Here is a 16943-nt window from a genome sequence, read left to right as displayed (position 1 = left end):
CCTACCGTGACAGTAACAGTACCTCCTCGCCGATTATCGAAAATATTCTATTACACCGTTAATAGAAAAATTAATATTTAAATATATATAATTTAATTGTTATTAAAATAATAACTCAAATATTATTCACATGACTAATCTACCATACCAATATCTAATAACTCAACCTTAAAATATCACGGCTGTATATAACTAACAGTAAATCCAATCCACGTTAACTTTAAATAACAGTTGAATGAGTTTAAACTTGATTAGAAAAGATTAATTTAATTTTAAATTTAATATAAATCAATTCAAACTTAAATATTTAGATTAATTTAAAGTTAACTCGTATTATAAAAATGTAATCAATTTTAATAATAGTGGATATTTAGATTTTTTAAATTTCGTATGTGAGAGTTTTGAATTTTACCAAACTTTGGGTGGGAATTAGTGTTTTGGCAAAAAAGAAACAATTAACTTCCAAAACCTTGATCGTCAAACACTTGCTTGGCACTAAGGACGAAAATGAAAAACATTTGAAAGTTAATGGTTTAAAGAAATTTTGTCACACGTTAGTTCGGTGAGTTTTAAATGCCCACTGCCGACATTGACCAATTTGTAAATTGAAAGAAAGCGAGTGGTGAATACGCTGGCTAATTGGCCCATGCATGCAGATAGAAAAAGAAAGGTCGCTGTAAGAATCAGAAGCTCACTGCAGCAAGCAAGCAATGACTGGAAACGAATCTACAAAATACTATTTTCATTTTTGGGCTCAATGTAACCTGCGTGCCGGTAACATTACCCACTCATATACACTGCCCAGACAAAAAAGAGATGACTTACCCTAATGGGTTGATTGAATGTCAAAAGTATGGGATTTCCTAAAGGGGAGGGTTTGGATTTAAAACTTATGATATTAGATCAATATTAGACTTTTAAATTATTCGGTATAATAGTTTTAAGGCCAGCTTATAAATAAAAAATTTTACTTTCAACACAAAAATCTAATTTGAATAAAATTTTTTATTAAAAAAAAGATAGACTCCTAAAATTCTCCCTCAGTCTTGTCACTTTCAAACTTGAAATATTTTTTATTATTTCAATATTTAATTATTTAATAAAACTATATGTATCTATTTTGAACACATAAATAAATACATATATATGTTATTATGTAATTAGGTGATTTTGAGTTAAAGATAAAAAAACACATAATTAGATGATGATACACAAATTTGTATCTATTTGTGTACTCAATAAAAAACTAAAAAATAAAATAGTTTCGAAATTAAGGTGAAACTACCATGAAATAAAAATGAGTTTCCCTTTTTTAAAACAAGTCATTACCAACTCCCATATCACACTGAAAACACAAGAATCAAGATACAAGTTTTATGTTTTTACCCACCAAAAAAACATAATCACATCAAGTCATAGCACCAGCTTTAATACAGAACCTTCTGAACAACATGCTGCAGGGGACATGATTCTGGGGTCTTCAGAACAATTATCATTTTTGACATTTAATTCTTTGGCTTTTTTTACGTCTGTGTGCTTTATTTCCACTCTTGTAAGTGGCCTCCCATTTTACAGAATCATTATGGCAATGACATCTTGGATGGCATTTTCTTATTTTTTTTCTATTCATGAAACTATTGACTTCAGCGAAAGTTCCTTTCTAGGCTCCTTGTTTTTCTTTTTTCTGTTTGTAAGTTTTCTTGCACCATATTATATCCCATCTTTCTTAGCTAGCCAACATTCGAAGCTCACGCGGCATGGCCGCCGGAAGAACCTACGTTTGGGAAGCTTTGAACAACCGAAGATGGGAAATCAGCTGTAAATAGTAATAGTGAATTTATGTTTTGTAATTGCTTGTAATGTTACAACAACTCGCTGAATATATTTAAGTTTTTAGATATTTGACATATTACAGTAATATATTTTAAGACAGGGAAGTTAAAATGTTTATTACCTATGTATGTATGATCATCTTTTGACGTTTCATTGGTGTTTATGATTAAAGGTATTATGGTCATTTAATGACTGTTTTTAATTTCCGCAAGATTTAAAGTGTTTTCGTGATTCAATTTATTTAGTGAAGTGTAATAACATTGTCCTTCTTGAATGGTAGTTACTAGTTAATATCAAAACAATCTTTTTAAAATCGGATCAATGATCAAACCGATTATCTTATTGGTTCATAGTTTGATTGATTTAACCAGTTCAATTTAATATCAAATTATAATAAATTTATTAAATAAGAGCAATACTATGTGTACCCACTTTGGATACACAAATGTATACACACTCATATGTATCATCATATGATTGGTTATTATTTTATTCTTAATTCAAAATCATCCAATCACATGATGACACATATAAATGTGTATATATTTGTGTACCCAAAGTGGGTACACATAGTTTTATTAATTAAATAATATCTTACATTTAACACATGTTTTAAACATAAACCATATTAAGTTTATTAAAATCAAATTTGTACAATTATCAATAACAATAAAATATATTTACTTCTTTGAAAAATAAATTTTAAACTCATCATTAAATTAAAAAAATTTATATTCAGAATTATTCAACTATCTTTTATTATCTGATAAATTTGTTATTACTATTTTCCGTTAAGTGATCCAGATTAGTTAGTGACTTTATCCATTATAAACTTTTAAATAGTAATAAGGGCAACTCCATAATGGAAGAGACAAAATTGTTTCGACAATTTCAGATTTAATACAATATTATTATGTGTCCCATTGTCATCCCTAATTCCATTGTGTTAAGTTGATAGTCTACCTGCATGCTCATTTCTGGATCCTACTCTCAGTCTTGTTACTTGAAAAGTTTTTTATTATATGACTATTTAATTCTATGAAGATGACAAAAAGAAGTTGCTAGGAAAATCAGGTGAAGCTACCAAGAAATAAAAATGAGTTGCACTTCTTGAAAAAGAGTCATCATACAAGTTTTATGCTTTTTCTCTAGAATTATTGGCATGGAAGCCCCGCCATCGTACTTTCACGACCCCATGAACTTTGTTAGTTGGCCTAAACCCACTCTTCAATTAGAAAAAAAATTGAAGAAACATTATTTAAATTCATCCTCAAATTAAAAAAAAAAATTGAAAATAAGTTACTTGCGTCCACCCTTAATGGTAAATATGTTTGAACAAATAAATTTAAAGATATATTATTAGACTCACTCTCAAATGAGTTTGAAATTAGAATTAAAGGACATGTTTGTCTTAATACAAAATAAAACTTTAAACCAAATGTAGAATTGACTTAGGTTATTACCCAAACACCACATTTTTATAAAAAAACCAAAGCACATGTCAATTAAAATCAAGGAGGTTAATTTCAAAAATTGAATTTCTTCCTCCAAATCTGCAACTTTATTTTGGCAACCATACCTCACACAATTTCATTTCCAAAGACAGAGTTTCAATCTTTTGAAAAAATAGCGTTAAACTAAGTAATTGATATTCGAATTTTCAAATATATTATTCTAACTTGTTTTGTTTATCAATATATAAGGAGACATGTGGATCTTCAATCTAGATAATTAAGTTTTGATTTAACAACTATATTCAAAGTTAGGATGTGTTCAACTTAAATCGACTCAAATTCAATTCAAATTCATGACTTAAATCAATGGTTCAAATTTATGGCTTGCTTCAACTTAAATTAATAATTCGAATTTATGATTTGATTCAACTCAAATCCATGATTCGAATAAATGGTTTTACCTATTATTTGAGTAAAACGATATTGTTCTACTAATAAGTCATAAATTCAAACTATTGATTCAAGCAAAATTGAGCTAAGAATTTAAACACTGATTCGAACCATGAATTTGAATCAAACTCGAACTAAATTAAACCAAATAATTATTTAATCAAGCAAACACGAGCCATTGTTAATATTGGTTCGACGAACTTGAATGAACATAAAATAAAACTAGTTTTTATTAGAAACGGACTTGCATTAAGAAACGTTCTGACTTAATTGCAATCGATTTTAAATTATGAGTTATTGAGTCATTTGAAACACTGGGTCAAAACATGAATTTCAAGCTATTTCACCCGAACTTATATGGAGTAACTATCCTTTCTAGAAGTCACAAGTTTTGTCTGCAATCGGAGCTCATGATCTTGAAGACCACTTGGCTGGTTTGTTGATATGTCCACCTTCATTTTGTTATGTTTAATCAGATGAACCAAACTCCATTTCAGTTAAAAAAAAAAATCATAATTACGCATGAACCTACAAATTTAAAAACCTACAAAAAAAATATTGATGTAGTCCCTACAAGTTTGAAAATTTGACAAATACAATCCTGTCCAGAAGATAAGGAATGATCACATAATGCTTAAAAAAATTATTTTTAGATACACATTTACCCGATTTTTATTTTTATCAAATAAAAACATAATCAATATATGCTCACATAAAAAATTCTGACATTAAGAACGCCATGAAGAAGATCATGGAAGACAACAGAGAGTTTGTCAAGTGTATACAACAACTTTTGCATTACTGGTTGGATGTGTGAAAGAGTGAAACTGAGATTAGAATCAATCCCTGAAAAAAATAAGTATATGGTTGTTAGGTGATGTGCTCTCGTTTCTTAGAAACAAACTCGTTTCTCTTGTTTCTCGTTAATGTGGCCACGCTTAATGAAGATAGTTTTAAGTTCCTCAAGTTTCATTTAGAATTGACAATTGGATCTGTCAAACTGAATCTGTGGTCCACCCTTCTTAATTCTTCAATAAGAATGAGGATAAAACGAGAATAGAGATGACTAAAATCCTTGTAATCAAGGATTATAATAGAAATATCTCCAACCGATCCTCTCTTCAATTTGTCTCTTATCCTATATATTCTTTGAATCTTTAAATATTGAAATACCTTTAAAAATTTTTGAATTATTATAAATATATTCTAATATATAATAAATATTTTAATATTTTTCTAGTGGAAATGAGAAGGAGAAGGAGAGAGAATTTTTTCCCAAGGGGAAAGGGAGTGAGATTCCTTGTTATCTCTATGTTGAGGATGCCATGTCTAATTCCATTGTGGTAAGTTGCTGGATGGTCTACTTTCATGCTTATTTTTGGAGCTCCTTCATTGCCTTGAGAAAAAGGAGATGACTTTTAAATTTTTTTCAGTCTTGTTACTTTTAGACTTGAACTGTTTTGGATTGTTTGACTATTTTTTAACTATTATGAACCGACAAAAGGAAGTACTTAGGAAATTTTGTGAAGCTACCATGAAATAAAATTGAGTTGCCCTTTTTGAAAACACGTCATTAACAGCTTCCTTATTGTAGTGAAGTCTTAAGGATCAAGATACAAGTTTTATGTTTTTTTCTTTAGAATTATTGGCATGGAAGCCTCACCACCGTATTTTCATGACCTCACATTCACAATTTCCACTCTCGGTTGCCACTCCACCTTATCATACCTCCTTCTTTATCGAACCAAACCAATTCAGTTTGAATCAAATCATTAATTTGATTAGAGATATTATATATAAGAGATATTATTTATTGTGTGATTTTAGGATTTAGGATTTAGAGTGCAAGGTGGTATCACACATAAGGGATAGTTATTTCGTGTGAGCCTAGGCAAAATTGCTTGCAAAATTGAAGGGAATGATACTGAAGAATGATTCGTTCACAAGCATCTATCATCTAGGGTTTTACTAATCTTGACAGTATGAGTTGAGAGCCTCAAAATTCCTGGATGATGGACCATATAATTGGGACATTATGGAATACTCCAAAAGCTGTCCAAAACATTGACCAAGACTCTCTGTTTCGATGTTTCTTCGTTCCTTCTTATCCAAAGAGAGGAATCTGTGGTGCTCATTTCTCCTGTCCTGTGCACAAGGCAAACAGTGACTCCTAATTTTCATTCTTATAACCCAAACTACCATTGTTACTCCTGTAGTTGAAAGAAAATTTGCAAAACATTTAGGGAAATTGAAATTTTTAGCACTTTTTTATTCCGTGTATACAAAATTGTCACCTATCCTAAAACTTTCACAAATATACCACAACAGTACTCACCTTCCCCAAAATACCCCTCTTCAATCTTTCATGCATAAATTCTCTCTCCTCTCCTCTGCAACTTTTTTTTCTCTTCTTCCTCTTCTTCCAAAGTTATAAAGAAATCACTCTCTCTTCTCCCTCATCTTCAAAAACAAAAACAGGAAGGAAACAACCAAATTCTTCAAATTAAGAATTCTTCAAAGTAAGGATTTAAAAAAAAAAAAAGGGGGAAAAAAAGAGCAACCTACAAGATAAAAAATGACCATCGAAGAAATGACCATGTAAGATGATCATGTAACAGTATTTAACTGGAAAAAGAAAAAAAATTGATATTTAAGGATTTAAGTGAAACAAAAAAAACTGGGCATTTAACTTTAAAAAAAAAAAAAGGTTGGCGTGAAAGTTACTGTGTAACGCCAACCCTTAATATATGTATATAATATTAAATAATATTATTATATTAATATAATATATTATATACTATAATATTATAATATATTATAATTTATATAATTAAATTATAATATTTTATAATATAATATTACATATATAATATAAAATATATTATATATAATATATATAATTATTACAGGGGTTGGCGGCATCGCCAACCCCTGTAATATATATTATATATATAATAATATTATTATATTAAAATATTATAATTATATATTAATATTTTATATTAATATAATATATAAAATATTATAATTTATATAATTAATTTTTAATATTATTATAATATTTTATAATATTATATTATATTATATATAATATTATATATTTTATAATTATATATTATTATAATATATTACTTATTTTATATAATAAAATTTATATAATTATAAATATTATATTATAATATAATTTTATATTTTATAAAATATATGTAAAAGCAATCTGGGTTGGCGATAAGGGAAATTGGCCTGTAGCATTAATGTAAGGTGGGCCCACCTTTTATAAAGCAAAACATGATTTATATATATATATAATTATTTAATTTTATATATATATATATAATTATATTATATATTAATATATGATATATTATATTATATTTTAATTAGAATATTATAATTATATTATATAATTATATATTATATACTATAATATTATCATATAATAATATATTAATATAATATATAATATATTATAATTTAAATAATATTATTAAAATATAATATTACATATATAATATAATATATATAAAATATATTATATATAATTATTACCAGGGGTTGCCGCCAACCTTTGGCAATATATATATATATATTAATATATATATATATATATATATATTATAATATATAACCTATTGTAATATTATAATATTATATATATATATATATATAATATTTTATTATAAATATTATATATAATAAAATATATATTAATATATTATAATATATTATATATATATTATCAGTTTATATATTATATATATTAAATTATATTATATTATAATATAATATATTATATAATATAATATATATTATATTATAATTAAAATATAATTATATTATATATAATAAATAATATTAATATAATATAATATATTATATCATATTTAACATATTATAATATAAAATATTATATAATATTATAAATAATATTATAATATTATAATATATTATATATTATATTATATTATATTATATTATTATAATTATAAATATAATATAATATTATATTATAATATAATATTATTATATTATATTGCAAAGGGTTGGCGTGCGCCAACCCTTTGCCTGCCAGTTTTTTTATATTATAATGGGTTACGCCAGTTTTTTATATTAATATTGGGTTGGCGTTAGGTGCTCTGCTTTTAATGGGTTGGCGTAACGCCAACCCCCAAAAAATGTTTTTTTTTTAGTTTTTTTTTAAATTAAATATCAATCTTATTTTGAAATCTGAAATCAGCAAAATAAGGTTTCATGAGTCCATCAGCAAGTTTTTTTTTCCAGTTTCTTTTAATTAAATATCAATATAATATAATAAAAAGAGTTAGCGTCAACACCCACATTTTTATTCTGTCAATCTTTTTAACTTTTTTTTTCAGTAAAAAATTCGTAATCTGAAATCTGTTTCTTTTTTTAGTTTTTTTCCTTTCTTTTTTTGTTTTTGAAACACTTATTATATTTTCTATATGATTCTTTTATCATTTGAAAGAAGAGAAAGAAGAGGAAGAAGAGAGAAAAAAGTTGCAGAGAAGGAGAGAGAAAATATCTGCATGAAAGATTGAAGAGGGGTATTTTGGGGAAGGTGAGTACTGTTGTAGTATATTTGTGAAAGCTTTAGAATAGGTGATAATTTTGTATAGACGGAATAAAATAGTGGTAAAAATTTTAATATCCCTTTCTTTAAACACCCACACAGACATGGATGAGAGGTTGCAGAATGCTGCCATGGAAGGAAATGTGGATGCATTATATTCAGTACTTGCAGAGGATCCGTATGTTTTAGAGCGTATTGATCAAGAAACATTTGTGACTACTCCCTTGCATACAGCTGCAAGGGAGGGAAAGATCCATTTCGCCAAGGAGATACTAAACTTAAAGCCTTCATTTGCTTGGAAGCGAGACCATCTTGGGCGTAGCCCCCTCCACTTGGCTTTGGAGGGAAAGCACCTGCAGGAAGGGCTTAGTCCCCGGGATTTGGATTTGGAAGAGAAGTACCAGGAACTTGTAACATGGTTAATAAAACATGACAGTGAGGTTGTCCGTGTTAAAGCAAAGGGGATGGTTACTCCTCTGCACTATGCAGCTCAACTAGACGATGAATCCAGTGTGGCTGACTTTTTGTATGTTTGTCCATTATCAATCGAAGAGTTGACTGTTGAATCTGAAACTGTTGTACATGTCGCTGTAAAAAACGGGAGTTTGAAAGCTTTTAAAGTCTTGTTAGGATGGCTTCGACGCTTCAACAAAGAGGAGATCCTGAAGTGGAAGGACGAGGAAGGAAACAATCCATTGCATACTGCAGTGTCTGCAGATCAACCTGAGGTAAGCATCCGATTTGCCTTGTCATTTTCTTTATATAAGCTTCTAATATTTCATTTTCTACTCAATTGTGAAGATGGTGAAGCTGTTGATTGGATATCTGAAAGTGAATACAAACAACAGTAAAGGTTTGACAGCTTTGGACATCTTCTACGTTCGCCGATGTCAAGGTTCGGTAGATGCAGCAGTTGGGGACGTTCTACTTGCTGCTAATGCTAAAACTGCATCTCAACTCCATCTTCAGTCTTTAAGAGATTCAAAAAAAACTTTACTAGTCGAGTACTTCTCTGGTGGCTTACCGTTTCCAGAAAAAATTCTGAAAGGATTCTCGCTAGGTTACCGAAGAGTTCATGAAGTTCCTCTTGAAGTCCGGAACGTACTACTTGTGGTGGCTATATTGATAGCCACAGCCACCTATCAAGCAGCATTAAGCCCCCCTGGAGGAGATGACGGCAATCTGCATCCTGCCGTCAACAACGCTGGTATCAGTAACGCCACCAGCATCCTCTGTAATACAGAACCTTCTGAACAACATGATATAGGGACGATGATTCCGCGGTCTTCAGCACAATTATCATTTTTGGCAACTAATTCTTTGGTCTTTTTTACGTCTGTGTGCTTTATTTCCATTCTTGTAACTGACCTCCCATTTTGCGGAATCATTATCGCAATGACAACTGGGATGGCATTTTCTTATTATTCTTCTATTATTGAAACTACTAGCTACAACGTAAATTTCTTTCTAGGCTGCTTGTTTATCTTTTTTATATCTGTAAGTCATCTTGCAACATATTATATCCCATGGTTCTTAGCTTGGCAACATTCAAAGCTCACACAGAACGGCCACCCGAAGAACCTACATTTGGGAAGCTTTGAACAACCGAAGATGGGAAATCAGCTGTAAATAGTAATAGTGAATTTATATATTTTTTCTGCCACTTGTTTATGTTTTGTAATTGCTTGAAATGTTACAACAACTCTCTGAATATATTTGATGAACTTACCTCTTTCACCATTCAAATGGGATCTCAACTCCCAACTATGCACATAAATATTTGACATATTACAGAAATAAATTTTAAGACAGGGGAGTTAAAATGTTTATTACCTATGTATATATGATCATCTTTTGAAGTTTCATTGGTGTTTATGATTAAAGGTGTTCTGGTCATTTAATGACTGTTTTTAATTTCCGCAAGATTTTAAGTGTTCTCATGCTTCAATTTAGTTAGTGTAGTGTAATAACATTTTCCTTTTGGAGGGCAATTTTGGAAGGGCAGTTACTAGTTAATATCAAAGCAATGTTTTTAAAATTGGATTGATGATCAAACCGATTATCTCACTAGTTTACGGTTTGATTGATTCGTTCAGTTCAATTTAATATCAAATTTATTAAATAATATCTTACATTTAACACATGTTTTAAACATAAACCATATTAAGTTCATTAAAATCAAATTTGTACAATTATCAACAATAATAAAGTATATTTACTTCTTTGAAACATAAATTTTAAACTTATCCGTAAATTAAAAAAATTTATATTCAAAATTCTTTAAATTGTTTAATTATCTCTTATTATTAGATAAATATATTATTATTATTTTTCGTTAAATGATCCAGACTAGTTAGTGACCTTGTCCATTATAAGCTTTTAAATAGTAATAAGGGCAACTCTATAATAGAAGATACAAAATTGTTTCGACAATTTCAGATTTAATACAATATTGTTATGTGTCCCATTGTCATCCCTAGTTCCATTGTGTTGAGTTGATAGTCTACCTGCATGCTTATTTCTGGATCCTTCTCTCAGTCTTGTCACTTGAAAAGTTTTTTATTATATGACTATTTAATTCTATAAAAATGACAAAAGGAAGTTGCTAAGAAATTCAGGTGAAGCTACCAAGAAACATTCTTTCTAGTAGTCACCAGTTTTGTTTTATTATTTGACTATTTAATTCAAGTGACTATTTAATTCTATGAATAAAACTTTAAGTAAAATTATTTTTTATTCGAGATGAACTTGAATCAAGAAACATTCTAACTTAATTTGCAATCGAATTCAAATTATAAGTTATTGAGTCATTTGAAACACTGAGCGGGACCATGAATTTCAGGCTATTTCACCCGAACTTATATGGAGTAACTATCCTTTCTAGTAGTCACCAGTTTTGTTTGCAATTGGAGCTCATGATCTTGAAGACCACTTGACTGGTTTGTTGATATGTCCACCTCCATTTTGTTATGTTTAATAAGATGAACCAAACTCCATTTCAGGTTAAAAAAAAAAAATCAGTCATAATTATGTGTTTTTGAAAAAGTTATAAAGCTAGAGTATTTGATTCAATTACAAAAACCTTAGTGGTCAATTGTGGTAGCTAAGGTAATTTATTGTTAATAAGCTAATGGATTTCTTAATTATAATAAATATATGTAAAAGAAAAAGGGAAATTGAAGAGTAGGTGCAAAGAGCGTGGTAGTTGGCCAAGAGATGGAAAATATATTATAAAGTTGAGCAATTCTATATTTGCATACTTTAATTATTTAATTAGATATATAAATAATATGTTATTATGAGTTTGATTATTATTTTATTTTAAATAAAAATCACCTAAACAATTATTTAACAAGATAATCGTTTTACTGTATATACTGTGGTTTGATGCTCCATCACTTTTGTTTTGTATAAAAGACTAGTTGGTTTAATCAAACATTGACCAGACTATGCTGCAGTTCTTATCGGAAGATAGGAATCGGCGGTGCTGATTTCTCCCGTGCTGCAAAAGGCAAACAGTAACTCATAATTTTCATTCTTCTACCTTAAACTGCCACTACTGTTTCTCCTATAATTCAAAGAAATTTGGCAAAAGATTCCTTTAAACACCCACATGGACGAGAGGTTGCAGAATTTTGTCAAAAAAGGAAATGTAGAAGCATTTTTTTTCAGTACTTACAGAGGATCCTTATGTTATGGAGCGTATTGATCAAGTACAATTTGAGAGAAATTTCGCCAAGGAAATTCTAAAGTTAAAGCCTCCATTTGGCTTTGGAGGGGAAGCACCTGCAGGATGGGCTTAGTCCTCGAGATCCGGACATGGAGGGAAAGTTCCACGAAGTTGTAACATGGTTGATAAAACATGACAGTGAGCTTGTCCGCGTTAAAGCGAAGGAGATGGTTACTCCTTATCACTAGGCAGCTCAACTAGACGATGAATTCAATTTGGCTGATTTTTTGTATGTCTGTCCATCTTCAATCCACGATGTGACTGTTCAATCTGAAACTGCTGTACATGTCGCTCTTAAAAACGGGAGTTTCAAAGCCTTTAAAATCTTGTTAGAATGGCTTCGACGCTTCAACAATGAAGAGATGCTGTACCGGAAGGACAAAGAAGGAAACGATGCATTGCATACTGCCGTATCTGCAAATCAACCTGAGGTTAGCATTCTATTTGTTTTTAACTGCTAGCTGCTTTTAGGGCGGAACTGGCTTAACTCAGTTTCAATTTGCTTAGTTGCTCATTTTTTAAACCAAGTTGGACACGAGTTAAAGGCATTCAGCTCAATTAGGTTTAAATTCATAATTCGAATCTATAATTCAGATTTGCCTCGAATTTGTAGCTTGGATTCGTGTTTTATCTTTGTAACTCATTTACGAAACAATTTCGTTTTCTAAAATAATATCATTTTATTTATTAGCCATAAACTCAAAACATGAATCTGAGTCACAAATTCGAACAACACATTCAGACTTTACGAGGAACTTTATCAACGCTTCTGTAACAAGACAAAATCTTTTCGGAATTCTTTCTGAAAACGATAAGCCGCTAGAAAAGTTCTCGATTAGTGAGTTTTTTGTGAAGGACGATGCAGTAAAGAATTTCATGCAGTTTTACATTTAGCAGCAAGTAGAATGTCCCCAACTGCTGGATCTCGCAAACCTTGACCTTGGCGATCATAGAAGATGTCAAAAGCTGTCAAACCTTTACAGTTCTTCTTATTCACTTCCATGAATCCAATCAACACCTTCATTATTGAGTAAAAAAGGAAATATTAGAAGCTTATGTAAAGAAAAATAGCAAGCAGTTAAACACTAATCGGATGCTTACAGCAGGCTGATATGCAGATACTGGAGTATGCAATGCATTGTTTCCTTCTTCGTCCTCGCAGTCCAGGATCTCTTCTTTATTGAAGCGTCGAAGCCATTTTAAGAACACTCTTAAGGGTTTAAAATTCCTGTTTTTTAGGGCGAGATGGACAGCAGTTTCAGATTTAACAGTCAAATCTTGGATTATTGATGGACAAACATGCAAAAACCCAGCCAAACTGGATTAATCGTCTAGTTGAGCTGCATAATGCAAAGGAGTAACCACCCCCTTGCTTTAACACGGACAAGCCCACCGTCATGTTTTGTCAACCATGTTACAAGTTCCTGTAACTTTCCCTCCAAATCTGTATGTCGAGGCCTAAGCCCTTCCTGCAGGTGCTTCCCCTCCAAAGCCAAATGGTCTCACTTCCAAGCAAATGATGGCTTTAAGTTTAGTATTTCCTTGGCGAAGTGGGAGTAGTCACAAATGGTACTTGATCAATACGCTCCAAAACATAAGGATCCTCTGCAACCTTTCCTCCATGTCTTTATGGCTGTTTTAAGAAATCTTTTTGTAAATTATCTTTCAATTACAGAAGTTACAGTGATAGCTTGAGTTATAAGAATGAAAATTATGAGTTACTGTTTGCCTTTTGCACGGAAGAAATTTTGCAGATGTCAATGTCTAATTAAATGAAGGGTTTGAATCCTTCCATCACACCCCTGTCTTTTCTCTTCTTTTTTTTTTGGGTTGAATGACTGTTGGTAGACATGTCAATGGGTCGGGCCGACTCCAGTTTGACCCATCAAGCTAATGGGCTTGGTCTGACATGTTGCAATATTGGGCCAAGCCTTTTCGAAGTGGGCTTAAAATTCGTTTTTTGGGTCGGGCCTACAATTGTCATGTCTAAGTGTTGATAACAAATTATTTGTAGCTGCCAATTTTGTTTTATTTTTTCAATATTTATTTTAATTATCTTATGTCGATTATGAATGTTTGGTGTGAAAATTGACAAAATTTTATATTATATTAGAAAATATTCTAGCAAGATTCACAAGGGAATGATTTTTATCGTGATTGAACAATGCTTATGGTTGAAAAAGTTTAGTCTTGTATACCGGACTTATTTTTATGAAATGAGCCAAACTTTTAAGTTAATTTAAATATTTGAGTTTAAATTAGTATATATAAAATCTAAAATTAAATTATTTTTTAGTCAAGTGTGAGTTTTAATTTGTTAATCTTCTAATTGGTTCTTGTTTGGACTCGAGTGGCCCAAATAAATATTGACATGGGTTTAATTCGAATTTATTATTCAAATTTGTTGTTAAAATTTGTGATTCAAGTTTACAATTCATTTCTTATAGAATTATTATTAGACCAAATGACTATGTCCCACCCAAGGTTCCATGCAAACCCAATTTTTCACCCGTTAACTATCAAAAATCTAAGTACCCACCTGTTTGCTAAATTTTACTTTTATTGTTACTGTCGGAGATAAAATTATCATTTATCAAAATATTTAAAAAAACTAAAAATTTATCACATTTTCTCCTTAAGTTTAAAAATCTAACAAATTTTTTTCACCTAAACTTTGAAAAATCAACATTTCCCCTCTAGAATTTACATTTTCCCTAGGTATTGCTCCTATCGTGACTAGAGTCAATCAACCTATATACCGGTGCTCCTCTCTCTCCCAAAAGATGACGAATTATCGACACAAAGTCCCTAAAAAAGGAATCTCTGTGCGTCACACTATTCCTTGACAACTTGGTGCACTCTTTCCTTTGTGCAGCAACATTGCTTCTTCCCCCCACCTTGTGATGTCTCGTCACCCTCTTCTACTTCTACTATTGCACCAGTCCCTAATTTAGATTTGTTTCATCTTCATTGACTCACTAGAGGAGCAAGCAGCAAGTGAAAACTTCTTACAGGCAAAATCGTCACCTTCTGGGAGAGGGAGGAGTGTTGGTGTGGAGATTGGCCAACTCCAGTCACTGAAAGAGCAACAATAAGGGAAAATGCAAACCCTAGGGGGAAAATGTTGAGTTTTCAAAGTTGGGATGGGGGAAAATTTTTAAAATTTTTGAACTTAAGAAGGGGAAATGCGATAAATTTTTAGTTTTTTTTAAATATTTTGATAAATAATAATTTTATCTCTGATAGTAACAACAAAATTTAACAGATGGCTAGGTATTTACCCCTGAAACACTCAAAGGCACTTATGAAATTGACAAGTGTAAAAGAGAGAAATAAAGAAATTTGAGTTTATGCAGGTTTCTTGTGGGCAATTTTAGGGCTAGTTAGAAAGGTTATCAAGGTTGAAAAAACTTGGAGGCACTAGTTGCATGCATCCTTGGACTATTTAGGTAAAATGGTATCGATTTGTCAACAAATCGTAAACTTGAATCACAAATTCAAACATTAAATTTTAACTATAAATTCAAATCAAATTTGAGTTAAATTGAACCAAACTATTTTTTATTTGAGTCAAACTCAAATCTTAAATTTGGCTTAACAATCTTAAACTTAACCGTTTTTTATTCAAATCGAACTCAAACCAAAAAGTGTTCGGACTCAACCTAGTTCATATCCACCCCTTGCACCTCCTTTTGCCTGCCATTTTCTTTACACAAGCTTCTAATATTTCCTTATCTACTCAATAATAGAGGCTGTGAAGTTGTTGATTTGATGTATGAAAGTGAATAAAACAACAGTAAAAATTTGACAGCTTTGTACATCTTCTATGATCGCCAAGGTTCGCTAGATGCAACAATTATATAAGGACATTCTACTTGCTGTTAAAACTAAAACAACATCTCAACTCTATTGTTCGCCTATAAAACTTCCAAAAAAAAAATTAATTTATTAGGTTTACAAAATTCCTTAGTTAAGTACTTTTATGGGGCTTATCGTTTTAGAGAAAAATTCTGAAAAGTTTTGGACTAGGTTACCTAAGTGTGCATTTATGTACAATAATAGAATTACCCTTAGGGTTTAGGGAAGAACATAATGGAGAAGGATAGTCGTGCATTAAAGAGTGATGCATGCCCGTGCATAAAACCATACACACTTGTGCATCACATTTCATAAAGGGACAACTGTATACCTGATAAGTGAATGTTTGTGCTTGATAGAAAAATTATGAGAAAGCTAAGGCATGAATCTTGAGTTCAATATAAAATATTACCTAAAGAGTCTAAGATATAAGAACAATAAAGGTGTAAGTGTTATGAGCTCATAGGCAAATAGCTCAACATGCATGTGTAGTGTGATCATACCTTAGTTAGTAGTATGAGTTTTAGGGTCATTACAAGAGGATACTTGTAAGATACTCCTTATACTGTCTACAGTAAGACACTGTCTACAATAGAACATTTGGTTTATAGTAGAATCCAATCACTTGCAACAAGGTATGGTGAGCCACAATAGGCTTGAGTTAGACTACAATCTGATAATGGTGCAAGGAGTGGACTGCATAATAACAGACTCACATGGTCAAGATATCAAATTCTTATATCAACTTAGTCTGATCGACAAGTCAGTTACAGTTTAATTATGTTAAGTAAGCTTTCACTTATAACATATCAATTTGGTTAGGATCTCGAGAGATCGATAGATGCTTGACATGAGGATTAGAGGTCATGAGGCAGACTTGAGGGGCCTAGAGATCCTAAGTAATAGATAGTTACATATGAGTTCGCGTCATATAGTTAGAGTAAAAAGTATGCCTTCAATGACCAATTTAGAGTCAAGAGGTAAAATAGGGATTATAAAAAATTTTAAACTATGTTTTTTCTTATAG

General features: G+C 30.6%; 1 protein-coding gene and 1 long non-coding RNA gene across 2 annotated transcripts; both read left to right on the top strand.

The window, feature by feature from the left end:
• The first annotated feature begins 8432 nt into the window (after nt 1–8432).
• Nucleotides 8433–9929, top strand: LOC123204362 (ankyrin repeat-containing protein BDA1-like). Its single transcript, XM_044620966.1, has 3 exons — nt 8433–9056; nt 9130–9651; nt 9831–9929. The coding sequence occupies exons 1-3, from the start codon at nt 8433–8435 to the stop codon at nt 9927–9929; spliced, it is 1245 nt and encodes a 414-aa protein (XP_044476901.1).
• Nucleotides 9930–11779: 1850 nt separating this feature from the next.
• On the top strand, nt 11780–13857 carry LOC123204887. The gene is made up of 2 exons (XR_006499637.1): nt 11780–12489; nt 13298–13857. It is a non-coding gene; the product is annotated as an uncharacterized LOC123204887 (long non-coding RNA).
• Nucleotides 13858–16943: the final 3086 nt, after the last annotated feature.

Source organism: Mangifera indica, chromosome 20, assembly GCF_011075055.1.
Source record: "Mangifera indica cultivar Alphonso chromosome 20, CATAS_Mindica_2.1, whole genome shotgun sequence".
Classification (NCBI taxonomy): domain Eukaryota; kingdom Viridiplantae; phylum Streptophyta; class Magnoliopsida; order Sapindales; family Anacardiaceae; genus Mangifera; species Mangifera indica.
The sequence above is the reverse complement of the archived record's forward strand: the minus strand, read 5'-3'. Positions and strand labels throughout refer to the sequence as shown.